The 26,053-nt window shown below is 40.4% G+C and overlaps 4 protein-coding genes across 10 annotated transcripts in view; 2 read left to right on the top strand and 2 right to left on the bottom strand.

The window, feature by feature from the left end:
- Window positions 1–8,260, bottom strand: part of raph1b (Ras association (RalGDS/AF-6) and pleckstrin homology domains 1b) — a 41,808-nt gene extending 33,548 nt beyond the window's left edge. For 2 of the 4 annotated variants that reach the window (XM_042404806.1, XM_042404803.1), the window contains exon 1: window positions 7,921–8,260. The gene's annotated coding sequence lies outside the window, so the exon portion shown is untranslated. The remainder of the gene's footprint in view (window positions 1–7,920) is intronic. The other 2 variants (XM_042404808.1, XM_042404807.1) reach the window with 1 other exon arrangement.
- Window positions 8,261–10,778: 2,518 nt separating this feature from the next.
- si:dkey-1h24.6 (cytotoxic T-lymphocyte protein 4) lies at window positions 10,779–14,932 on the top strand. Its single transcript, XM_042404809.1, has 4 exons — window positions 10,779–11,401; window positions 13,040–13,366; window positions 13,461–13,597; window positions 14,488–14,932. Exons 1-4 carry the CDS (start codon window positions 11,302–11,304, stop codon window positions 14,599–14,601), a joined length of 678 nt encoding a protein of 225 aa, XP_042260743.1. The 5' UTR covers window positions 10,779–11,301; the 3' UTR covers window positions 14,602–14,932.
- An 819-nt stretch (window positions 14,933–15,751) lies between these two features.
- On the bottom strand, window positions 15,752–21,648 carry fastkd2 (FAST kinase domains 2). The gene is made up of 11 exons (XM_042404781.1): window positions 20,624–21,648; window positions 20,438–20,541; window positions 20,242–20,350; window positions 19,897–20,020; window positions 19,510–19,649; window positions 19,164–19,336; window positions 18,748–18,911; window positions 18,390–18,626; window positions 17,948–18,041; window positions 16,449–16,563; window positions 15,752–16,018 (listed from the first exon to the last, which is right to left on the bottom strand). Exons 1-11 carry the CDS (start codon window positions 21,266–21,268, stop codon window positions 15,896–15,898), a joined length of 2,028 nt encoding a protein of 675 aa, XP_042260715.1. The 5' UTR covers window positions 21,269–21,648; the 3' UTR covers window positions 15,752–15,895.
- A 173-nt stretch (window positions 21,649–21,821) lies between these two features.
- Window positions 21,822–25,459, top strand: mdh1b (malate dehydrogenase 1B, NAD (soluble)). 4 transcript variants are annotated; one of them, XM_042404783.1, is made up of 10 exons: window positions 21,822–21,927; window positions 22,024–22,136; window positions 22,211–22,345; window positions 23,204–23,346; window positions 23,471–23,639; window positions 23,722–24,067; window positions 24,187–24,328; window positions 24,710–24,885; window positions 25,027–25,166; window positions 25,262–25,459. In XM_042404783.1, exons 1-10 carry the CDS (start codon window positions 21,906–21,908, stop codon window positions 25,316–25,318), a joined length of 1,443 nt encoding a protein of 480 aa, XP_042260717.1. In that variant the 5' UTR covers window positions 21,822–21,905; the 3' UTR covers window positions 25,319–25,459. The 4 variants fall into 4 exon arrangements, with proteins under 4 accessions (XP_042260717.1, XP_042260718.1, XP_042260719.1 ...); XM_042404784.1 differs by having other exon boundaries at window positions 25,063–25,166; XM_042404785.1 differs by lacking the exon at window positions 25,262–25,459 and having other exon boundaries at window positions 24,710–24,866; window positions 25,027–25,167.
- Window positions 25,460–26,053: the final 594 nt, after the last annotated feature.

The raw sequence follows: 26,053 nt of genomic DNA on the forward strand, positions 1-26,053 counted from the left end.
GATGTGTGGTGACCCTTGTGGCTTTTGGCGAGGCGACAAGGGCAGGCTGCTTTCCAACCCCTCTCGTTTCCCTTCCTCGAGGTTTCACCGCACACTTAAGTACCGCCTGCATAGTGTTGCTACTTTCTTACAAACATGAGCCGGGCTAAATTTCATGATTACGGGTGAGAGTGAAGCTAGAGATCTGAGGATGGGGGAAAGTAGGCTGCAGTGCATATTTAATGGCAAAACAAGCCTGTTCAGCCCCAGTTTTTGGTGTACTGCTAGTTCGGGGCTTGAACTGAACACTTGAAACAGTTGGAACTTTTAAATAATGTAAAGGGGCGCCTGTTTTCTCCTTCGCCATACAGTGCATCAGAATCCCCTTTGGAGCTACAATTCAAGAGGATGACAACTTAAATGCAGCGCACGCTCAGGTCTGGAATCTATTTTCTATGCATGGTCAGATATGTGTTTATTCCAATAATTCACATGTACGACACAGCCATTGAAACCACACATATAAACATGACACCCCCCCCAACACAATATGATGCTAACCTCCCTAAAGGGACACCAGGAAAGAACACTGTAATCACCATCCTCGACTTTCTCTGATAGTTTCATAATGCCGCTTTTGTTAGTGTATCCTATAAAACTGAATCCTCGGTGGATTCCACTGGAATGTAACCCGGAGGTCAATGGTTAGAAAGCAACTGTACAAGCACAACCTCATCTAAACATTTTTGGCCGAGAGGCAGGCATTTCACAACGGGGTGTGGGGGAAACAGTACAGCGTACGCATCTGCGTGCGTCTCTCAAAAGATTTTGTGTGACGGGCTTTAACTGTTACCAGAGACTGCAAGAAGACAAACAAACATCATCAACCTCCCCCTCCCACGCGCACACACATAAACACACACACACGGAAACCACTGTTATGGTTTCATGAGAACTAGATGAACTCTGATCGGACGGAGGAGCAAAGAGGACACGGGAACTGACGCCACTGATGTTTATCCCAGGCTATAAAGCAACTATATACTGCTGGTTGTATATTGCTGCAAAGGGTTGTCCATTCAGTATAATTCAATTAAAGACGCAAAGGAGCGTATGTGAAAGCAATACAGAGAGTAGGGAATAAATCCACTTTCTCTTTCCCTATGTAATCTTTACACCAGACAGATCATACATCACCCTCCCCTCAGTCAATAATGAATATTTTTTATACAGCAGCCAGACAGCGCATGTATATTTCCTCTGTGTTGGCACTTTGTGTGCTCTTAGTACTACTCTCTCTGAAGCGCTCCTGCTTGCCTCAAGCAATTCATGTTCTCTCTCTTCATGTCAAAGACCCATTATCCATGGCCCCTATCTCTACAGGCTGTCCATCCACGCAGACGGGCCGCCCCATCCATCAACCCATCCCCTGACTGTTGCGGTGGAGCCTTTAACAAGACTTTGCTGCAGATTTCGTAGGCAGGTGCGGCAGACAAGGAAACGCGATACCATAAATCACCTCCTCTGCCGCTCTGCCCGCCGTTATGTGATGTGGCTGCTGGAATTCAAGCCGAGAATTCCCACTGGGATGAGATTCCCCTTTTCCAACCTTGAAGGCTAGGATCAGTTTCAGGGTGATTACCCGACTGTGTGTGTGACTTACCTTAAAAACAGCCTCAAAGCTCTATTATGGAAGCCACAGGTGTTGATCACGCTGACTGTATGATTAACTGTGCCACACAGAACAACAATCAAGTCAGTATGTTTCACAAAGACTGCCCCCCCCCCCTCCATTTCCTGTCACGTGCACTGCTGAGTTAACAAAGACTGACCCCCTACAATAGTGAATGGAACAGACCATCTGTAATACAGTAGAGAAGGGGGGTGGGGGGGGGAGTCTTCACCAGCAACCCAGCGGTGAGAATCAGCCACCTGCCATTGTCAAAGTCCCACTGATTAATAGCTGCTAAGCTGTTTAAACAGACTGTACAGTGAAAGATGTAGCAAACAAAAAAGGGACAATTAATGAATGAGCATTACAACAAGCTGAACAAGTAACACAGCACATCAAATACAATGTAGGAAAATAGGTCATGGAAAAACTTTACATAAGACAGATGTGTTTATGTAGTTTAAAAAGGTGGAGCAAGGCCATATTCATCCATAAAAAAAAAATCTTCCCTCAAAATCACGCTTTAAAAGACAAGTTTGGTTTCAGTCGCCCTAAATCATAGCACTTATTCCTAGACTCATAAGTTTCTACTGATGCGTAACATTTATACAGGAAGAGATCCAATGTAAATGAAGCAGAGTTATTATTTTTCTCAGATGACAGTGGCCTCAATAGACCAGAATGCAATGCAGCCACTTTTCTTCACTCAAAAACACTTGCTCTCCCCACCTAAAAATTATAATAACAAACAGCTAGATGCAACAAGTGTAAACCCGTTCTCTGATGTTGTTAAAGGGAAATCTGGGCAATGTAGGGTGATAAACGAGGCTGTTTGAGGGATTATAATCACCCCAAAATGTAAATGTGATCATAAATTAACTCCTGGAGCACATTGAGCACAATGAATCAATGATATCCAACAGAGTAAAAGTATGTAGGAGGTGGACTTTTCCTTTAGGCAAGTAAATCCCACCCACACTAAAAATGTATACACTATGTGATACTGCAAAATGCTTCAGGAGCAAGCGTTCACCCCAGTGGCACAGATATGACAACTAACATGGCGAGGAGATCTGAATTGTAGGTCAATCCTCGCCGTCCGTGTCTTCGGTTGTCTTTATATAGTGGTGTGTATGCAGCTGTGCGCTTGAGTGCACCTGCTGAGCGAGGACCCAGATCATGTATTGCCCTGAAAGGAGAGGAGGGTGCCCTCCTTCTGCCTGCTCCAATCAGCGGTGCAGCTGGAGATAGAGCATTTATAGGTTTAGCACAGGCTACACCTTCTACATTTCCTGCTGCTGAAAAAAAAGTGATGGAAAGAAAAAAAAAAAAAACAACAAGTAAAAGTGAAAGTGTGTGCATGTTTTTAAGGTTGCACAGCTGCCCTATCCTTGTCAAAAGAATTGAAATCAGTCATCTCAAAAGAAAAGGCTGCATGCGGATTCCGAACAATTGATTTCCTGCCACTGAGGGCATTGATAGAAGTTTCTAAGCATGTATGAAAAGGCCAACAGGAAGAGCGGCTCGCTATCTGGAACAGTAGAGGTTTCGCAGCCTACAGGCCATGCCATTTGTCTTTGTTTCCAAATGGCAGGGGCAGCTGCCACCAAAGGTCAGCAAAATGTTACCAGAACAAGGCCCTATACAAGGCCGGGACCTCGTGCCTGTGACAAGAGGGGGGACACACCCATGTGGAATGAGACATGGACACTTTTCCTCTCGTTTTCACTTGCACACAACACAGCCAGAATGTGGCATTTTGTTTGGCATCAAGGAGCCGGTACCTTCTGCAGCTGGTCGCCCTTTCCCACCCCCACACACATCTACTCTCCAGTCCTCATCTGAAGCAAAGGTACCTGCTACCTGTGTGGAAATATCAGTTTACACTCTCCCCTCCGGCTCTCCATCAGGGTGTTTTGAAGGCTGCGTTTGAAGTGGCGTCCTCCCACTGCCTTCCTTTACCCACCTACACCCCTGGCTGTAACACAACCTGGGTAAACTTACACCAGCCACCACCGCTAACCCCCCGCCTCGTCTCTGGAGCTTTTGTGCGGGGGAAGTCTCATGCCCAAGGACATGGGTGGGTGGACGGATGGATAGATAGGCAGAGGTCTGACACGGCTCTTGCAACTCGCACGACAGCGCCAAGAAAGTGCTGACAGACCAGCACGCAGGAGATGCTAACACACACACACATATATATATACACACAGACAAACCAAGAATAGCTTTCAAATCTTTCTTCTCCAACACACACACACACACACACACAATCTCTGGGGATCATTCTTCAAGCCCAAAATTTCTTTGACAACTGTTTTTCTCATCTAATCAACTACATCCCAAGGAAATCAAGCGTACACAAAAATAAAAAGGATGAAAGGGAGCAGAGGGATGGAGGGAGAAAAGCAGAAGAGGTTTTTTTTTTTCTCTTCTTCTTCTTCGCTCCTTCTTTTGGCAAAACACGACAGAGCGGGTGAATGAGAAAACCATGTTTCTGGTTATTTTGAGCTGATGTTTCTTCCAAAAAATATATACACCCTCTGTCTCTGGGTTCTCTTTTCAATAGCCTCGAGAAAGAAAAGATGACAGTGAAAAATTCCTGACATGTGCTCTTAAACAGGGGCAGTGAAATGACACGCTCCTTTTTAACATATGTTTTACTTCTGTGGCTGGAAATTTAATCCATGACTGAGCTTTTTATGGCTGAGCTGTATAGCGTACAGCCTGAAAGCAGTGACTTCAGGACAATTTAGTCTATGGAGAAGATGTTTTGTACGATCTATTACATGGGGTGCATGTCCGCTGCTACTTTTTAAGTTCATTAAATGTCTGTTTCTTGGTGGGAACTTGATATGAATAATGATGCTGATTCAAACATGAACTTGTTGAACTTACATTACATGATATTGATACAACCGCAACAATAATAATCCTGTTTACACTGATTCAAAATAGATCTCCTGGAATCTAACCGCAGGCCTAAAATAACCCCCCGAAATTGCCTCTAACATCAAAAACAAAGCAAATATTTTCAAACCTTCCATTTTACATAACCAGCTGATAACTAAGTTCTTAAGAAACACATTTATAATGGGTTACAGCACAGGAAACAGCCACAGTAACAATGCCTACAGGAACAAAAACAACATATCGCTGGGTTTTCCAGATGTGCTTGGGGGCATCGCACATTTTCTGTCCTTTTTTATATCTCCGACTAGACAATGAGTGAAATCTGACTCCAAACTCCAGCTATTTTCCTCATGCAAAAACAAAAAAAAAAACAACATAACAAGCTTAAAGGCATCTGCCTGAGGGGGGGAGCGACCAGAAGGCCAGTAGTTATTTTCAACCCATTAACTGCACTGTAAGCGAATGGGTCGCATTGTTGCTGCACTGTCTCCATGCCCAGAATAATGTGCTTCGAGTCTAGTGCTTTGTGGATGCAAATCAAGCGTGCCTTAAGGACACAGACGGTCTATTATAATGCCACTGTGGGGAATAAAGGCTGGGCCAAGTGGCTTCTTTTTAGTGGCTTTTATTATGTGTGTGTGTGTGTGTTTGTTTTGCTGCATTCGCCCCTGAACTGAAGAGATACAGCTTTGGCAGTACAAATAGCACCCATACAGGGAATGTTTACTGGGTGAAAACCTGGGCTCATATGGCAGCCAGCCAGACAGTGGCATGGTGTTCAGCCCCTACAGATGACCTTTGAACCCCACAGTCAGTGAAGGGTCATTATTTCACCAGTGTTAATGTCAGCAAAGCTTAGGCTAGAGAGGGAAACATAGCTTGACCTCAATGGAGAGGCTTGTTGTTTTGGGAGTTATTTCTGCCAGTAAAGCAGCAGCAGCAGCAGCAGCGTTCAGGCACCCTTGATAAATGACATATTTTGGTGATTTTTAATCGAAAAGCTGTAAACACAGTCTCTCTAGGATATGGAAAACAATAATAGTTTTAGCAAACCTTAATGCATAGTTACTTTGTATGTCATAAACGTCATTGTGACGTGCAAAAGTTTGGGCGCCCTAAGAGTTCAGAAGTCTCAGATTCTTTTTACAAAGACTCGGATCTTAATCAGCTTGAGGCATGTAAACAACCATCATTAGGAAATGTCAGCTGGTGCCAGTTTAAAAGCTTTACAAATACTCTGACTCTTCAAATCTTGTGTGAACACTCAGCAACCATGGGTTCCTCTAAGCAGCTGTGTAAGACTCTGAAAATGAAAGTTATTGATGCCCACGATGCAGGGGAAGGCTACGTGAAGATAGCAAAGTGTTGTCAGCAATGTAATTAAGAGATGGCAGTTTAGGTGAACTGTGGAGGTCAAGATGGTGATCTGGAAGATCAAGAAAACTCTCAAAGAGAAGTGCTCGTATGCTGGTCAGAAAGGCAAATCAAAACCCCCATTTGACTGCAAAATACTTGCAGGATGAAGATTTAGCGGTCTAAGGAGCGGAGGTGCATTAACAAGACCTTCATGGGAGAGTCAGTAGAAGAAAACCTTACCTGCGTCCTCATCATAAAATCCAATATCAGAAGTTTGCAACAGAACATCTACAGAAGCCTGATGTGTTTTGGAAACAAGTGCTGTGGACTGATGAAGTTAAAATAGAACTCTTTGGCCCCAATCAGCACATTTAGAGGAAAAAAAGGAGCAGCATTTCATGAAAAGAACACCTTGCCAACTGTTAAGCATGGAGGTGGATCTATCAAGTTTTGGGGTTGTGTTGCAGCCAGCGGCACAGGAATCAATGCACGGATGGAGGGACGAATGGATTCCACTAAATACCAGCAAATCCTGGAAACAAACATCACACCATTTGTAAAAAAAAAAAAAAAGCTGAAGCTGAAAAAAGGGTGGCTTCTACAACAGGATAACGATCCTAAACATACCTTGAAATCCACCATGGACTACCTCAAGAGATGCAAGCTGAAGGTTTTGGGATGGCCCTCACAGTCCCTTGACTTAAACATAACTGAAAATCTGTGGGTAGAACTGAAAGAGCTGTGCGTGCAAGACAGCCTAAGAATATTGCAGAAGCCTTTTGCAAGGAAGAATGGAAGAGAAACCCAAATACAAGAATTGAAAGACTTTTATCTGGCTACAAGAAGCGTTTGCAAACTGTGATATCTGCCAGAGGGAGTGTTACTCAGCACTGACTATGTAGGGTGTCCAAACTTTTGCACATGCCACAATGTTGTTTTTATTTTTGTTCAATTTATAACATAAGTATTAATGTTTGCTGAAAATATTGTTTTTTTCCATATCCTAGAGAGACTGTTTATATTTTTTCAATCAAAAAAAAAAAAATCACCAAAATGTAATTTGTCAAACTTTTGCATACAACTGTAAATACAAATATATAATTAACTTTTCCACTCTGGCTTCTGATAAAACTACAAATACTGGATTGTTTCAATGTAGTTCTACAAGCTGCAGTGGATGGTGGCATTAAACTGGAGATAGCCACTGGTCAAACTGGCTTTATTCAATCTGCAGCCGGCGGCCTCATCCAACAAAGGGAATTAAAACACAGTTCATGAGCTGCAGTGAACGAGGCAGCTAATAATGAAGCTGAACCCAGTCACACACGCACACAAAACACTTATTATATAGGGTTGTTTTTTTCTTAAAGACATAAAATGTGGCATTTCATAATCCCACCAGCAGGATACAAACATTAGCACGACAAAAAAAACCATCGGCCATTACCAGGAGCTGAACAGGGTGGAGACTGTACATCTCTCTTCTGCTCACATAGATGCAGAACAAGAAAATGAGCTTTTTTTAAAATAAATTTAAAAAAAAAAACCTGCAGCTCGGCTACGAAAGGCTCCGTTTTGGCAACATAACTAACAAATACATCCCAACAATAGACTTCAATTGTCAGTGCCATCATGAAAGCTGCGGCTCTTTTCCCAGTCGGCCCAAACGCTGCGCACCCTTTCTCCCCCAAGAAAGGGGATTGTTCAATGGCCGCATAGGGGGCACAAATTAAGCCCCCTCCCATTCAAACAGCCTGCCACACCAAACTCAGTCAATAATATATCACAAATGAATGACTCGTTTCGTGGTTTTGTGGTAAACGTAAATCTCTCGTCTCCTTTCCCGAGGACATAACTAGGAAGAGTGAACAGTGAAGGCTACAAACATGATAAACTGACATTTATTAATTGATAATTGACATTTCCAGCGCCTGAGTTTGCTTTTATATAAAGAAGAGTACAAAAAATGAGCATTAATTAGAGAAGAAAAACCCACTTACAGTCAAATGGGAGTCACAAAGAGGCTCCTCTCCTCCTCCTCCTGTGTTTTCCAATGGGAGCAAATCTCACTCCTCCTCAGGGAAAAGAAGAGGAACTCCTGCTGATAGATATGGGGTTTTTTTAAAAATAAAAAGCTACTTAAAAACTGCCCGTCGTCCTCATGTTTTCACGCGTTGCCTCGTCTACATATACAATCCCATTCCCTTTTCCCATTCTTCTCTCCCGGAGCTGCTGAGGAGGAGACACGCTGCGCCTCTCCGTCGTTTCCTGTCCAGCCCAGAACCCACGCTGCCTTCATGGCCTGTGGGAAATATGTTACATTGGAGCTTAAAACAGAGAGGAGAAATGAAGTAAAGTAAGTGGAAGCCATGTATTTTTTTAGGGTTGCCAGTGTTGAATAAATGACACATTGTTGCACCATTTCCTGCTTATTATTGCTGAAAAAGATATTATGTACCCACTTTCTGCTGTTCATCCTGCAAAGTCATTCAGTGCTCCTCTTTTTTTTTTTTTTTTAGAATAAAGCAACAAATGAAAAAGAAAACTAACATGTCAGGATACTTGGGGTCATCTAAGAAAAAAAAAGCACATGAATGAGCAATGTGGTGATGTAGTGAAAAGTAGGACTCTCTGGGAAACAGTGAAGGCAGCATCAGACTCCAGCAGCTGAGTGAAGCAAGCAGCCACATTAAAACCACACATGAGCTCTGCATGGGTTCATGCTGATGCTCACCACCACCACCACCAGACAAAAGGGGCATGTTCCAGATTAGGAGATTATTGCGCGTCATCCATATGGACACATGGCATTACCAACCCCTTCATCCATTTGCAGAGTTAGAATTACAGACAACATTTTGGAAATTCTATAATCCCCACTTCACAATCCCATTAATGTGTCACCACGTGTTACCACACACAAAATAAATATTTTGTACCCTTTTTATGGATTATAATCCTACTGTAGATTAAAAAAAGATTGCAGCAAATGCTCATATACCTGACAGTTTGCAGCAGGAGAAAACTGTAATCAACAGGCTGATCAAAATAAAATGATTTGTTGCCATCTAGTGGAAGATGAAAGCTATTGCACTTTCACCTCAAACCTATTGTGTAGTTCAGTGGTTCTCAAAGTTGGGCCCGGGGACCCTCAGGGGTCCTTGAGGGCAGTCCCCAGCAAAAAGGGGAATAATTTATTGCCACTATAATCCATGAGTAACACAGTGACAGAATCTGTGACAGTTTCAATGATGAGTTGCAGATGCTTTCTGTGATAAAACATCTAAAAGCAAAAATCTTATCAGATGAGGGACACTGGGACAAAACCTTATCAAATGATGGTCTAATTTGTGTCAGTTTAGGGGTCCTTGATAGGAAAAAGTTTGAGAACCACTGGTGTAGATACAGCCAAGGTCTGTTAATTATTAGCACAAATCGATGAAAGATTCAAAACTTGTTACTTTCTCTCACTACTGGCAACACAATCACTGTTTTTTTTTTCCCTCACAGACGTATCTTGACTACACCAGAGTCTGTACATGTGTTTTGCTCAGTGACTCATGCAGAACAGAGAGTTTCTTGTTCACCTTTCTCTTTGTGTTTTTCTGAGGTAATGACACATTTGGCAGCAACACAAAATGTCAGTTCAAACCAGATCTGTTTAGTTCGTCTCATTGTGTTCAGTAAACCTTTCCGTGCGGTACACTGGGTCATTGCACTTCTGGCAACTCACTCCACCTCCATCTGTAGCTGCAACATTATTCTCTTCATACTGCTTCAACACGTACAGCTACAGAGGAGAAAATGCACATATTTAGAGTGGCACTGAAAATACAGTATATTTTTTTATTATCTATATAGCTGATACTCACACTCAATGTTAGTATGTCAGTAGACACAAATTCATATTCATTCACAATCATAGCATAATGTTTTAATGTACAAATTTGCTGAACAAGCACCTTTACCAGTAACACTTTATAATAAGTGTTAATTCACAGTTTCACATTTCATACATTCATTGATATGCGACCAAATTAGCTGGATTCCTCTTACATAAAAGTTTATTTCAGGACCATGTGTTTGCTCAGCCTCTCTGATATAATAGCTTCATATTTATATGAGAATAGATTCAATGGTATTTTTTTGACATATTTACAAGATAGCGGGTGGAAAATGAGTTGTTTTTTAATTCTATTTGTGTTGTTGTTGAAAGCATTGGAGTGTAGCATGGTAGAAAATTTTTTCTTTTTTTTTTACACTGGTGCTATGTTGTGGAACAGCCTCCTGTTATGCATTAAGTTTTTAAATATGAGAGAGGCTTATATAAGTCAAGTTAGGACTTTTTTTTTTTTTTTATAGAACAGAGTAACATAATGAAATCTGCAATGACACTGTTACTTTAGCTGTCCTTGTTTTCTGATGTGGGAGTTATTTTTTATTTCTTAAATTGTGGTGATGTGTTTTTGGAATTTCAGGATCGTATTGTTTAATTTTTTGTGTTGACTGTCTTTGTGTTTCTTTATGTTTTCTTTGTTTTTTAACATCTTGGAAATAAGTGTTTTCACTTTAACATGCTATCCTTTGTCTGTTTAATCCATAAAATCAATCAATCGATCAATCATCTAGCACGTACCAATTAAGTTCAACAGAAGTGTCATAGGCCTACCAAATAAACTAACAACTGAGTGTCTATTCTCACAGAAATATGAAACAATTTTTACCAATTAAATGTGAACTAATCACATCACGTCATAGTGACTTGATCATTTTTTAATGTTTACAGGAATTTATGATACATCATGTATTAATTTGTGCAATAAATCATCAGGAGCCATGCATTAGATAAGCATTAGTTAAGTATATGATTTGTATTCTTATTATAAAGTATCACCCCTTTACCACAGTGCAGCAACTAACATTTCCAAGATTGTTCCAAAACTTACAAAAAAGACTGAACTTATGTGCCCAGGACAGACAATAGGAATGGCATCCTGTGATGACTTTCTGGTCTAAATTAACATAATCCATCATTAAATCAATCAATTATTAATGACCTTGCGTATCAAAGGTCACACGCTATGGGAGAGAGAGCGGAAACTTCAGAGGAGGAGGCGTTTGCTGCTACAGGATGTTTTCCCTCAAGAGAGGGTGTGTTATCTTCAGTCACAGCAGCACCGTGGGAGGGCTTCAGTCTGAGGAGGATGTGATGCAGTACAGTCGAAGGGACGCACGCATGGAACCAGGGCTGATGATATCGGATTAACGGATCAGATCTCTCTGCAGCCTACGGTCGATGCAGTTTGCTTGAGGGCCTCGAAGTTTTGGGTGATGAGGACAAGTCTCGAGAGCATCATTCTGCTGGACACAAACTCTCAAAAATGCAAAAGTTCAAGATGAGGGTTTGCTGGATTTTCATGATCCTCCTGGGCTGCAGGTTGTCACATGCATCTGAGTCTAAGAGCTCCTGTCCCTGCGATTGTAAGTTGTAGACTTTAGTAAAAGACAAATTCTCGCTTACAGTAATTCATATGTTTATCGCAACTAATGTGCAAGTTGTAGTTATTACTAATAGTACAAATAATTTGCTTGAAATTTCTATTTGCCAGAAAAAAAACAAGTAATTGTGAGTATTTACAACTTACTTAACAGTGAATCGTCTTTTTCTCACAGTCTGACAGTTGAAGGCACTTTGTTTTGCATGTGTGGTTACAGTGAGACAGTGGGACAGTTTGGTTTCATTTGTAAACACTGAGGTTTAGACTTGCCCCCTCAGTAAAAACTTGACTATCAATGTATTTAAATGATTGTCTGTTAAATCACAGTTGTGGACATTGATATTTTATCTACTCTATGGTTGACAGCTTTAAGTGTAGGCGCATAAAACATAATCTCAGTTTTTGACTGTTTATCTGTTGATTAGTACCTAAAATGAGACTTATGTATAGTCCCTAATGCTGACTGAATACATGTATTTGTGGTTTGAGAAACATCTTCATGCAAACAGTCAGCAGAGAATTATCAAAATACAGTTTGCCACAACTTTAGCTGATAAAACCGACTGCAGAAGGCGTGTGTTTCAAGACGAATCCGTGCAACAGCTACAGCGCTACATCAGATAAACCACAACCTGAAGGCATACTTGAGTCAGGCGCTGACTGACTCAAGTATGCCACTAACATGGCAAGTGCCTGTTTTTCAACGTGAAATGTGAGGTTGGCTAAAAGAGGTAAATGTGCCTAGATGTGCTGATATTGAACAAATTCCGTGTGGGGGTGGAGTTGCAGTGAAATGACGGGTTTCAAAGCCTGAATTTCAGTTAGGGGAATTAAATGCAAATAAATCAACCTTTGCTGGAGTTGTAGCTGAAACAAGTCATTTCCTTTGCAAAGGTGTCTGGTGTTGGTCACAGATGAAGACAAAGGCTTGGGTTACTGTAACATCTGTGGCTCGCGGCTTAAGCAGCTTGTTTCCATATTTTGAAGTTTCAGCATTTTCAAGGACGGTTTCACAACTTTTCAAGTCTGTCTTAAAACAACAGTCAGGAGCCCAAATGAACATTAAAATAGGTTTTTATTGCCATCATCGTTCTTACTTTTCATACTGACCATTACAAGATCACTTCATAATGTAAGTGATGGGGGACAAAATCCACAGTCACAGTTTCAACATTAGTCTTTTTAGTGACAAAGTCCCTCTTTTTGTTATACTTCCACCATAGAATCTGATGTCAAAAAGACCGTAAATGTGGCCGCTATCTACTTGATATGACTAAGTCAGACTGCTGAAGCCTCATATAACCTTCAGATTGCATTTTTGCACAAAATGACGTGTGTGGACACACTTTACATTGACAGAGCATTTGAAGGGGATTTTTTAATAGTCAGTATGAAGGAGGAATGATTACAGTGAGGAAAACCTCTTTCACTGTTTATATGGACACCTGACTGTACTTGAAAAATTGTGAACCTATCCTTTAAGTATTTTTTGCAAGCATTAGTTCATGACTCCTAATCAGAGATCTTACATTATAATGGGAGTGTGAGAGGTATCTATAACCAGTAATCAGAATGAAATTGCACTCTGAATCATTATCACTTTTTTTTTTTTTCTCCCCAGACAAGGTGAAAACTGTCTGTGTACCTGCTGGAGACATTGTGTCTATACCTTGCCCAGACATGAACGGTGAAGACATGACCTTTAGCCTTCTTAAGAACAATGAAGTGATTTACAATCAAACATGCAACTTTGGAAAACCCACGTCCAACTGTAAATTAAACGATAGCATGGGTGTGGCGCTGCATGAGCACAACAAATCGGTCCGTTTCAACCTCACTGGAGTGAATGACAACAGCCATGGACTCTACAGATGTGAGGTCATAGTCACGTACCCTCCTCCCTATATAAAAGAAGGAAATGTTTTGTGGATCCTGGTGCTGGTACAGGGTAAGTATTCCTAAGATGCACAATCTATAATTTTGTTTGCATACAGTAAAGTACACTGAATACTTCCTTAATGTTTTTTTTTTTTTTTTATCAGGACACCAATGCAATGTCAGTAGTCCTGGAAAACCTGCCCCACCTGTAGTCCCTGGACTTCACTGGATTTGGATTTGTGTGTCTGTAGTTCTCATCATCTACAGCACAGCTGTCACCATCATCGCCGTGGTCAACTACGTAAGATAACACGATACGATATTTAAATGGCACAGCACTAGTCATTCCTTATGAAACCTTTGAACACACTGGATTATGTAGAAGAAGAATTGTGCAATTTAAAAATGTAAAATTGAACCTGTTGTTTTCCTGTTAATTTGGGGTTACAAAGTTCTCACCTGACAATACCAACAAAACCACTGCGTGTGAACTATTTACAGCAAGGCAATAGAATAGATGTGCGGTGCTAAAATAGAAGCACACAAACAAGGGTAAATTTGCATATTCATAGATTCTGAATTTTGAATGAGGGAGAAAGAGTAGATGTCATTTTTAAGGATTTTTAAAGGAACTTTTCTATAAACAAAACCTATCAGACACAAATTATTAGTAAAAATCTGATGTCTTCAAACGTGTCTGGTAGGGATCTAGATAGGTATCTTTTCATATTTTAGTGCTCAGGTTGTGATTTTGAAAATGCAAATTACTGGTAGCAAATTTAGCCACATACGTAATGACATATTTTCACTCGGGGTCATAGCCAGGATCTTATAAATAGTGACTTGTCTCAGCAACCGCCCGATGATAATTGAGAATTGAAAGTAACATATTTATATAGATTTTTTCCATGTGTCATTTATTCAGCTGCTGTATTCTGTCTTGTTTATGTCATTTTAAAATAGCTCTATGTCCCAGAATTTCCCCACTAAGAGAGTCTAAAAACTTTTCTCCTCTCCACCAGCATTTTAATTCATGGTTGGGGAAATTGTTCTATTTAACCTTTTAAGTATTTCTTCATTTTTTAAACTTTTAAATAAGAACATGTTAACTTTTCCTTTTAGGTTCTTGGGTTCTTAGAAAGACAGACAGATATAACTCCGTTGTTCAAGTTGTCTTCATCTGTCTTACAGATGAAGTTCAAGCATTCAGATTCCCAGAATGACTACATGAACACCAAACCCAGAGCGCCCAAGGATCGCAAGAAGAAGAGAGGGTTAGAGAATCCTATACCACGACACTTTTGATTACCTGTCCATTTGCACAGCTGCCCCCATAAGTTGTTTACATAGAAACGGAAGGGGGGGGTGTCCTTGTAGTAGCTTACTCTGAACAGAACGTTATAGTGAGTGACGTTTGATTTGTTTTGTTTGGTGTGTTTTCTTGTAATTAGCATAGTTGTTTTTGTGCCTACACAGCAAAAGTAGCAGGTCCTTTACCAGTTGTGGTTGTATAAAACAATAAAAATAACTTACCCAACATCTTCGGTTTTGCTCACTTCCTGTCTCACTCACTCACTGTGTTTGCCTGTCACACATACACACATGTGAAATTTGTAGTTGGAAACCCCTATCTTTGTGGCTGAAACAGCAGGTGGTGTCTCAATGAGGGGATTTAACCACATTCAAAGTGTCACTTCATCTAGTATATCAGTGTGACATCATGTGGAGAAGAGTGACCACAATTTCATAAAAGAAAAAAATCAAACAAGCTGTTAAGAGCCCTCTGATTAAAATCACATTACACGCTCTTTCCAGTTTGCGCGCCCTCATCTCTAAAAAAAAAAACCAAACAAACATCAGAATGTGTTGTCGGATAGTTTAACGTTGCGGAGGTTGATTACAACCAGATATACAACAAGGAGACGCAAACACTTCAAACAATAACAATCTGCACCATTTCCTGCCTTCCTCCCTCTACATTTCTTTCTCTTTCCTCGTGCTTTCTGCAAATGTGGCAGCTTCAAAGAGACTCCAAATTTACCTTGCTCACCTTGCAGTTTCTGTGCACTTACTGCAAACGCACATACTGGTTTTATTGGTTTCATTCAGCAGTATGGTCTTACTCATCAAATGCCACAGGTATCAGGATTAACTAATTTCTGTTAGGTTTGTAAGTCATTTTAGGACTTTGACAGAAAAAGCTATTCAAAGATTCTCATACAAGTTTTGATGGACTCAAGGATAACCTAAATATTTCAGCTTTTGCCTTCATCAGAGTGTGGCTTTTTACTGTAAATCCTCCGGAAACATATGATTCAACTGTTATTCAAGCCGTTATTCCCACGCTCAAACCATGACCTTTTGTACTTTCTTACTTAATGTGGAGATAAAATAAATCTACCGCTGGAAGTAAAAAAAAAAAAGACTTTTTAAAATGATTTGCAGAACATCACTGTAATCTCACAAAAAAAAACATTTATTTAAACACTTGAATATATTTATGTCTTCTTAATCGTTTACAGAGCTTTAAACAGCTTTAAACTAAAGCTGCGTTGTCATCATGATTTTTACAGGTTGAGACTACTCAAGCCACCTGTCCTCAAGATCCCAGTTGCTCCACTTTCGGTTGTGCGTCTGATGTGAGGTGTTCTGGAAAGATCCGTCCCCTGAGGAAATCCGCTCTCTTTTCCTCAGGCTCCGACTTCAGCTGCTGCTCGCTTAGCTGGACAATGGAGAGAACAGGATTAGGATAGAGTAAACTTTGATGTTGTTGAGATGCACTCAACACTGATGCTGCTTCCACTAGCAGCAGTACACTTTTTATTTTGTTTGAAGAAACATTTTAATATATGTCAGCCTCAAATATTTGTTTTTTGGGTGTTTTCTTTTGGAGAAAATGAGAAATGGGCCCTCCCATATAGTCATTAGAACAAATATGGTACTGCGATACTTTCTTCCCTTATAAATATATAGATTAATAATCCGTAAGTATGTGAGTTTTACAGATTATGAAATTTAAGTGCATGAGTCCAATTGTAATAAAAGTTTTAACAGCAAACTAAGTGAGCAAAAAGCTTCTTAAATATGGAAATATTATCATCAGAACGCCTGATAAAAGAAGAAGAGCCAAAATTTCATCATATGACTCTCACCAGGACGGGATTATATCCCAGGATCTTCAGATGGCGAATCTTGATAGCCAGGGGACCACGGGGATTGGACGTTCCGTAGCAAAAACCAGAGTATGGAGCGCAAATTACTGCAATTCTAGGATATCAAGACAAGGGTTTAAAGACAAGCATTTAAAAGGTCAAAATTTGAATTTAGGTAAAAGGCATGACAGAGTGAATGTAGAAATTTGGCTAGAAGAACATCACTGGGAGGAAAAAACATAAAAGTTGAAAAACAGACTGAGCAGATTGTGGCTTCATTTTCACTGAGACAACACCATGTTCGGAACACTTCGTACTTCTGGCTTCCTTTGACACGTGCATAACTGCAGATTTCTAATCAGTAGGGGTACAATAGGATTTTTCATTTGTTTTTTGTCAGTAACTGTCTTCTATCTTCTTCTAATTAATCTTTAAAAATGTGTTTCAATTCTATTTTTAAAGCATAAAGATAGAGGTTCAGAGCAAGAACTGTGCGGTATAAACAACGAATCACGCATTTATTTCTATTAATGTTTCAGCACATCGTACACCATCCGGACCATTTGGTTGAATATGAGTAAAATGCAGCGACAGGCTCAGCAGAAATCTATTTGGTTAAAGCTCTGAATGACTGAACGAAAATCAGACAGAATCAAAACAAGGACTACGTGAGGAGAAATGAGAAAAATGATTACGTATATATGAAAATGAATAATTGAAGTGAGACTCCCTGTGTAGAGTCGAAGGAAAAAACGCATACAAAATGACACAAAAGACTTTTGTGCAGAAAAATGAAAACAGTGAAAAGAGTCAACGCAAGGTTATATCCAAACTATTTCAAAGATCGTTAATAAACTAGATGAACAATACACAACTGCACATACACAACTTTATGAACTTTAAAAACTTGTGTAAAAGTTTCTTGTTTAGAGCGATAAAAGTGGACAAATGTTTTCTCAAAATCTGTTGAATTTCTGTTCAAGACAAAGAGTTTTTTCCTTAATAACCATGTGTTGATATGGCAATAAGTATAGAACCTTAATCTTAAAGATGAATCTGAATCTTAATTTTCTATCTCAAACCTTTATATGTTTTTAAAATGGGATTTTAACTCCATAGCAGCTGTAATCACTGTGGTGTTTAATACAAGTAACAAGCAGACCTGCTTTTAGATCACTATGTTATACCCTACAAAGCACTTTCTTTATTCTTAGTTCAAAGTGTGGACATGTTGTTATATGTTGCATGCGAAGTTGTGGAATCAGATGTTTGATGTTCGCCATCACAGCATGTTTCAACACCCAACTTTATCAGAACAAAAAGCCTGAACACCCTCTGCACCTGTTTTCACAGCATCATACTAAAACCTCACGCAACATGACATAAGCACATTAGATTCATCTCAGTCTCAGAAAACATGTCAGTAAAACACCACAGTAGACTTGTTCTAGATTGTGTCTGGTGATGTTATCGACTGCAAACTAATGCTGATATCTTACCTTTGACTGCTCTCTGCTGGAGAACATTCCTCTCCTGCAAAGCTGCTCTCTTCAGTCTCGGTTTGGTTCGGCAGAAGTTTGGTGATCACGGCGTCTGAGAGTCAACACACACACACACATACGCAGTTTCTTACTAGCATCACACTTTCGAGACTGGATGAAATTGCATTTTAAAGCCATTTTCTACAGCATATAGATGCTTAGTTTAAGTTAGAGAGCTAAATGCAGACACAATGGACTGAGTGTAACTGTTAATTCTATGATAGGAACTGAAAATAAACGTGTCTATCTTCACTTGTTGCTTTTCATATGATGAATCGACAAGTTTTTAAAGCATTCCTGCAGAGGGACAGGCCCAAACAGATAAAGGTGAAACTTATGAAAGCTGAAACTTTCACAATTCACCCCGAAACTCTTCTTTACTCTATAATTCTCTCTTTACCTACGAAGTAGGAGTTCTCCACCACCACCATTTCCTGTAGCACTGTGTCTGCCAGGTCCTCCAGTATACTCTGCAGGGCCTGCGAGAGATGCGGGTTGACCGACGGGATTCTGGAAACGGGGTCTCCAAGGACAGATGGGGGGACAGTCAGGGGCAGAGGGAGGACAGGACGGTCAAGACTGAGGCACAAGTGCACAGTCTGAAACATTCTTTCCTGGCTCTGGAGAAACTTGGGTGCTGGAGAGAAATAGGGGAAGTTCAGATGGATGAAATTCAAAGTGCAAAAGAAATAAAAAAAATAAAGACAAGTGGCAGACACAAAATGATAACACATATGTGAGTAGATTCAGTGTCTGACCTGTAGAGCTGAACAGCTCAAGTGTGCTACTCTGCAGGAGTTTCTCCAGTGGTGCAGAGGGGAAGTGGCCCAGAAGGCACAGATAATAAACAGCCTTTAACAACTCATAACTAGACATCTTGGGCAGATAGGAGTCCAGAGCCCGGCTGAGACTGTCCAGGAACCTGGAGCAGCAAGAAGAAACACAACAACAAGATGAGGTCTTGCAGCCAACAGTCATGTAAGTTACACAGCCTCTGCTGTTCGAAGATAATGACACAAAACCATAGTGACACAACCGGTGTTCAACCCAGACCAGGAAATGCATCCAAGATGGAATATTTTATTTTCTTAGCCCTTTAAAGAAGTACACAGTCCAATATCAATGACCTGTGTATGCTTAATATTTAAAAGATGGAGACAAATGAGTGACCTACTGTTGTCTGTGGTGCTGCAGATCGTAGTTAAGATAGGAGTACACCTTGAGGAGACAGAGGAGGTCTTTAAGCGTCAGAGCTTCTGGGTTGTCGATCACCTTCTCAGCAAAGGCCTCCATTAAGGCTGCGGGACAGAACACGAGGTTCTCGAACAGAGACAGGAAGAGGATCACCTGAACAGAAAGAAAGGAAGCATTAGAGGTCAGAAAAATGTCACATGCGATATCTTGGAAAAGCAATTCCTACTCTTCTCATGTGATTGCAGGTAAGAAAGAACACTAAATTGTCATATATGACTGATGAGATATTGAGACTTTTGTTAGAATACAGTTGTGTGTTGCAGCACCTGTTTGTTGCTCCATATGTCTATCATGGAGGTGACGTAGTCTGAAATGCCAGTGAGAAGATCCACGTCTCTGTAGTGCAATTCCCTACAGGACTGCAGCACTGTATACAATCTGTTGAAGGGGATTCCATTGATGTTTTCTAGCAGGAAGGACAGATGTGAAAACAGAACATGAGAGGTGATGGAGGGTTGGCAAAACTTTAAAATAGAAGCCTAACTCAATTTTTAATCTTAATTTTAGGCTCCTTAAAATATATCTGCACTGACAAATTTGCAAAATACACCAGGATGTTTTCCGACTTTGTGACCATGTCATTACTCCTTATGAAGTTAAGCTAGACCATAATTCAAAATCAATTACTATTAAACATGAAGAAAAGGTTTTACCTATAATCTTCTTGCTGCAGATGTCCAGCAATGGTTTGGAGTAGAAGCCCATCGTGGTCATAGTGGTGATCATATACTGGGTGTTGGGAAGGCTGAACTGGTCTGCCATTGATAAAGCCTTTCCCTGCAGGAAGTAGTGTACATAACGAGTGTTAACATTTTAGAAAATACAGGTAACTTTTGTTCATGCTTAGTGATACAAACATACTAAGATGTTACTATGAGTTAGCCTATATCAAGCAAAATAATGACCATCATAAACTCCGATTAAGTTAGCATAACAACACATTTCACTAACCTAAGTGACTAAAAGCTCTGTGTCAATCAAGCTAAAGCGACACCAACCTCTAGTTTCCGTTTAAGGTCCAGCGGTGCATCTTTCCCCAACAGACGCATCATGATCTGGAGAGTCATTACATTCTTAATCCTAGGAAGACGGGCCTCAACCACCAACCTAGGATACAGCAGTACACATCACTGTAAAATGACCTGAAAAAGTAGTGCTAAAAAAGTATATTTTTGGCTTAGCCACAAGTCTGACCTCATGCCGTCTTTAAGTGCACCAACATTGGGGCTGCCCTTCATATGTTCAAGGCAGGAGGCCACAACAGACAGACTTTTCTCATCAAAGTCATTCAGTTTCTCCTGTTAATGAAAAATATCAGATGTATATGGAGAAACAACAAACAACAACAAACAAAACTTTGCTTGCCGGTCTACAATCTACCTGGCAGTTTCGGAGGAAAGTCTGGACCACACGGCTACTTTGGGGCACACCCAATTTCACCATACCCAGGAGAGAGTATGCGATATCCTCACTTCGCATTTGCCCCACACTCTTCATGGCCTTTTGCAGTAGCTTTTCGAATGCAGGATGCTCAAACATCAGCTGCAGCTCATAGCGCCGCTGCTCGTCTGACATCTTCTTGGTGGTGGCCCACATCTGGGACAGGCAGTTGCTGACTTGTCGGACTGTGGGTGAGGTTTGGCAGGTGAGGTCTAGCACGTCACATGGGGATCTACAGCGCTGCAGGTGGTCCAAGAAAGGGGATCTCCTCTGTCTCGGCTCTGAGGGGGTCTCTGCAGTCAGTGAGGACTCCACCACTGGAGAAGAGAGACGCTCCTTTTCTTCCAGCTCCTCATTGTGAATCGTCCCCTGTGAGTAGAACCTAACTGAACTTACTAAACTACTAGACAGCCTTGTATAGCTCTGCTTTGTGCCCCAACTGTGTGCTAATTGCTGACTGGGCAGAGATGTGTCTTTAATTGAAGATGTCACTAGGAAACTGCGCTGTTTCCATGGATACCGGCGGCTGCAGAAGCGCAGGGACCACCTTATGACCTCCTCTGTCACCCAGACTGACTGAAACATTATTCTCTAATAATGTAGGGGACGGAAATTATAGAGATGCAGTCAAAGTAATGGCATAGACTGTTAAATTATGAAAATAGTTGGCACAGATAATGTACTATAATGTACACTGCCCACAAGGTCAAGAGACCCCTTCAAGTTATTAAAAAACTGGCTAGCTAACATTAGCTAATGATAGCTAAGTGATATCCCTACCTTAATACTCTAACCGCAGAGACATACACTGTCCCAGAGTAACACATGGCACTTGCTGGACCATATAACATTTGACAGAAAATGGGGTTTTTTTTTAGCGGAAAAGACACATTAAAAAGTTAAATCCATGTCAGCTTGTACCCCTCTCACACGCTGCTTCTTGCTGTGTGCGCTGGCATATTTGGTCCCCTTGTAAACGTAGTAAGTACACAACGCACCGTCAAACTTAAAATATAAAAAAACAGCATGTATCGTAAATACAAATGACGTGAAATATAATGTTTGAATTTAGTATTAATAAAACCAAACTGTGATATTTTTCTTTAAACAACAGCTCTCACAGTCAAAGTACCTCTTGACATTTTTTGTTTGCGGTGTTTCCTTCGGACACAAATAAGCGCAAAATCCCTGGTTTCCTAGCAACCAACGCCATCCGAATAGAATGGCAAAATTTGTGCTTGCTGGTAACGTTTGGTTTTACATTTTATTGTATAGTATATAGATATATAAACATCACATTATTATTTTATATTAATTTATACTATTTACACCCTCTGCAGGTAAAACAGACTGCCCTCATTATGCCAAAGCGGAACTTTTAGCAGACAGCTTACAACGATCTCTGCCAAACTTCACGGTCCATAAGATCTCCATCCTCCCAGATGACTGGAAGGTAATCTTTCTTATTTTCTCTTGTCACAAATCATTCATATATTCTTCTCGTAACTTATTATGTTCTTTAATAAGGAATGGCTAGAGGCAACTTGCAAAAGAAATGGCTGGAAACACGAGCAGTCCCCTCTGATTTGGAGGGAACTCGTAGATCAAGGGGGCAAAGGGATGCTCTTAGGAGGCTTCAGTGACTTCTTGGAGCATTGCCAGGTAGGCATAAATTACACTTTTTACTTTATTAACAGCACAGTAATATTATAATACAAACAATAGTACAGGGAGTAATATAAACTAATCACAAAATTGCACAATGTAAAAGATACATGATACAGAAGTTAAGAGAGAAAAATAAGTGAATATAACTTTAAAAAGTGAATAAGCAATATAGCAAACTGACTTTAATCATCTGGCAATGTTGTCCACAATGTTTCTCAAGAGATGAGATGTCTTTAAAGCTTTTTTGTTTTAGATACTCTGCAGACAGAATCAGAGAATGTCTTAAGTTCAACATAATGCAAGTGTTTGTTAGGAAGAAACTAAAGACGTTGTGAATATGTTTGTTGACTCTACATTCAAAAATAAGACCATTCCAATGATGACAGGAGTTAGGGTACTTACTTTGAATACAAGTGAGAACACTTCTGATATGAGCATTATTACAAGAATGTTCCTTGAGAACCTTTCTGGCTGCTGCTGTTTGTGCCGCTGTTCTGACAGATGCCAGACAGACACTATTATAAAATACTGACTTGAGTATTTGTGACTTGTTGCCTATTTTTGGCACTTCTGGTGGCATCAGCAGCTTCCAGAGACATGCTAACACAGCAGACTGCTGTTTTTACATTACAGCATTAGGTTTCCTTAATTCAAATCATCCCTAAACTCGCACTCTCTGCTCCTGGACCTCTATTTTTAGTGATGTTATATATTTAGCCTCAGCATCATGCCATGGGAATGCTGCAGAGGGTAATTTTAAATAACTGCAGTCAACTCTGAATTCAACATGAGGGAGACAGACATGGAATCCACCTTCCAAACTTGCCTTTCTTTATATCAATGGTTCTGTAGGACTACTACAGCATCACATCAGACATGCCCACAGATATAATGCTGAGTGTTGCAGCAGAGAATCTGGAGACCAAGATGAACCTCATTATGGAGGAGCAGCATCGACTCAGTCTTATCCAACCCCTACAGATATGGATCAGCAGGTGGGTTAGTCTGAAAAACCCAAACCAAAGAAAAACATTTTTTCCTTTTAAGACTTTGTGGAAATGTTTCAAGTCTTAAATGTGTCAGCTACTACAATAGATTGGTTGTTTTGTACCTGCTTAGTGCTCTCAGCCCAGCCTGCCATTTCCTGATCCCAAATCTGCTCTCCACTGAGGTGTTCCCCCAAGTTTCAGCAATCTGCCTCCATCTTCTGGATCCGGAGGGGAATGAGGAGGCATTAGAGTGGCTGAGGTTGGAGACGGAGGACCTGGCTCTCCCTCTGCTCCATCAGGTACGGTATTGTTTTAACAAAATGTTAATTAATTAATCATCTCAGAAAGAAATTAAAGCTATCTGACTATATTTATGAACAGGTAGCCATTCACACAGATCTGGAACAAGCCTTCCAGAGAGCGGATGTCATCCTTCTGCTGGACGAGTGGTGGTCTGATGATACAGAGAATGAGGATGAGGAGGAAAAGAAGAGGAAAGTAAAGGGAATCTCAGACCGCTACACAGAGTATGGACAACTGATTGACGCAAGGGCCAAGAAGGAGGTGAAGGTGATCGTGTCCGGCGGCTCATTCGTCAACCTCAGGTGCTCGCTTCTCGTAAACAACGCACGCTCCATCGATAGCCGCCGCTTTGTCACCATGGCAACTCAGCTGGAGAATGAAGCCAGGGCCATCATTGCCAAGAAGTTGAAAGTGAGGCCTTCAGGTAGTTACTGTAAATTCTGTCACTGTCTGGTGATTCATATTCACCTTTATACCAGTTGAATTTTTGCAGCATGTCTGTTCATGCAAGATGAGTAATCTCTCCCTCTTCCTCTGCTCCAGATATTACAGATGTCATCGTGTGGGGAAACATCAGTGGTAGTTTCTACATTGACCTGCAGAGGGCAAAAGTTTTCAACTATGATGGAGCAATCAAAGGCCCACCTTTCTTTTCCCAACCAGTCCTACAGGTTTTCCATGACAGGTCTGTAACAACAAAAACCATGATTTCAGTAGATAACAAGTCAAAGTATTAGTTTTCATTCCATAGTGTGCTTTAAACTTTTAACTTTCTAAGATTAATGGATTTATCTAACTTTATATGCTTTACTCTTACATTTCATTGGTTAACTCCACCTACCTGGCACTTAAGCAAGCTAAAACAAACATAATATGATAAGGTCTGGCACTCGTTTACCATCAAATTATGTAACTGCCTTCCAAACCATACCCTGCTGTGACTTCAGTCTGTGCCAGTGTTGATTGCACAATAGCCTGCATCTGACCCAGAAATCTAACCCCTCTGATCAAAAACATCTTACACTGGTATTTGCCAAAAAGCCAATGATCTTCTTTTCCCTTCCAGGAAATGGCTGGAGACAGAGTTTCAGGACTTTGTACGTCGTCAGCGTGCAGCTGTGGTTTCAAAGACCTGCCAAGGAGCTGCCATGTCAGCCACCAACGGGATTCTCACTGTGCTAAAAGCTTGGAATGGCACCTCTAGTCCAGATGAGGTCCTCTCTGTGGGTGTGCTATGCTCAGGTTAAGACACAGAAAACACAGTGGGGAGCGGGTAGTATGTACAGGGATGAAGTTTAAGAAAAGAGCCTGAACTCATATCTTTAAATCCCCTGCTTTTGACTGTTCAAACAGTGAAATGTGATTGCACTTGGCTACTTATAGGTCACTACAATCTCCCAGATGGCATTGTTCTTTCAGTTCCAGTAACCTTCACAGACGGTAAGTGGTCCACGCTATTTGAAGTGACAGTTGGAGATGAGCTGAAGGAGAAACTCCAGCTTTCTGCAAGTGAGCTCAGACAGGTATGTGCGTCTAGTTGCAAAAATGTTGCGCTCAACACATATTTTCATAACTCCTCGTTAACACTTGAACATGTGGTGTTTTTATTCTTTCCCAGGAAAAAGAACTTGGATCAGAAAACCGCATGATTGTTATGAATCAAGAGGAAGCTTAACAGACATAAAAAACTGTTTTATGTTAAGATTTTCCTGTAAAAAAACAAAAAAAATCACTTGCATATTGACAACACTAACTAAAAACATAGAAGTTGCTTAAAGTAATCAAAAGAAATAATGAGATAAATTTCAGTGCCACATCTTGTTTGTTTCAGTTTGTTCTTTTATTCTCTTTCACATGTGGAGTTGCAGTTTTATTTTATTATTTTTTTTTACCAGTTTAACGACATTAAATCTTTTCCGCTTTTGTGAAACTCTTCCATAGCTGTTATATTTTCAGATGTAAAAGATCAAACTGAGTACTTTATGGAAAAAGGAGAAATTAGAAAATATATTCCTTTTTTAAAATTGTACAGTTCAGTAAGTGCTTTTTTTATAGATCAAGAAGCAATATTTTAAGCATAAAACACACTACTACCATACACAAACTAGTCTGTTAATATCCTTCTCTAAATCTGATGTTATCACCTGCTACCCGTTTCCATTTACAGTTGGGCAGTCTTAAAAATGAGGACACATCAAAACTTTTATTCCCCTTGTTGGAAAATAAATAAACCAACTGAATTTAATGGGCTCTTTTAAACGGAAACATTCAAATTGATTCTTTTTTTTTCTCACAATTTGTGCAGTACTTTGTCAGTCGACAAGGAGACCTTTAACAGAGTGCTGTTTTTACATGCAGAATATACACGTTCCTTTTTCAGCATTTCTACACTATACACAAGGAGGCATTG

The sequence above is a fragment of the Thunnus maccoyii genome, chromosome 24 (assembly GCF_910596095.1).
Source record: "Thunnus maccoyii chromosome 24, fThuMac1.1, whole genome shotgun sequence".
Taxonomy (NCBI): domain Eukaryota; kingdom Metazoa; phylum Chordata; class Actinopteri; order Scombriformes; family Scombridae; genus Thunnus; species Thunnus maccoyii.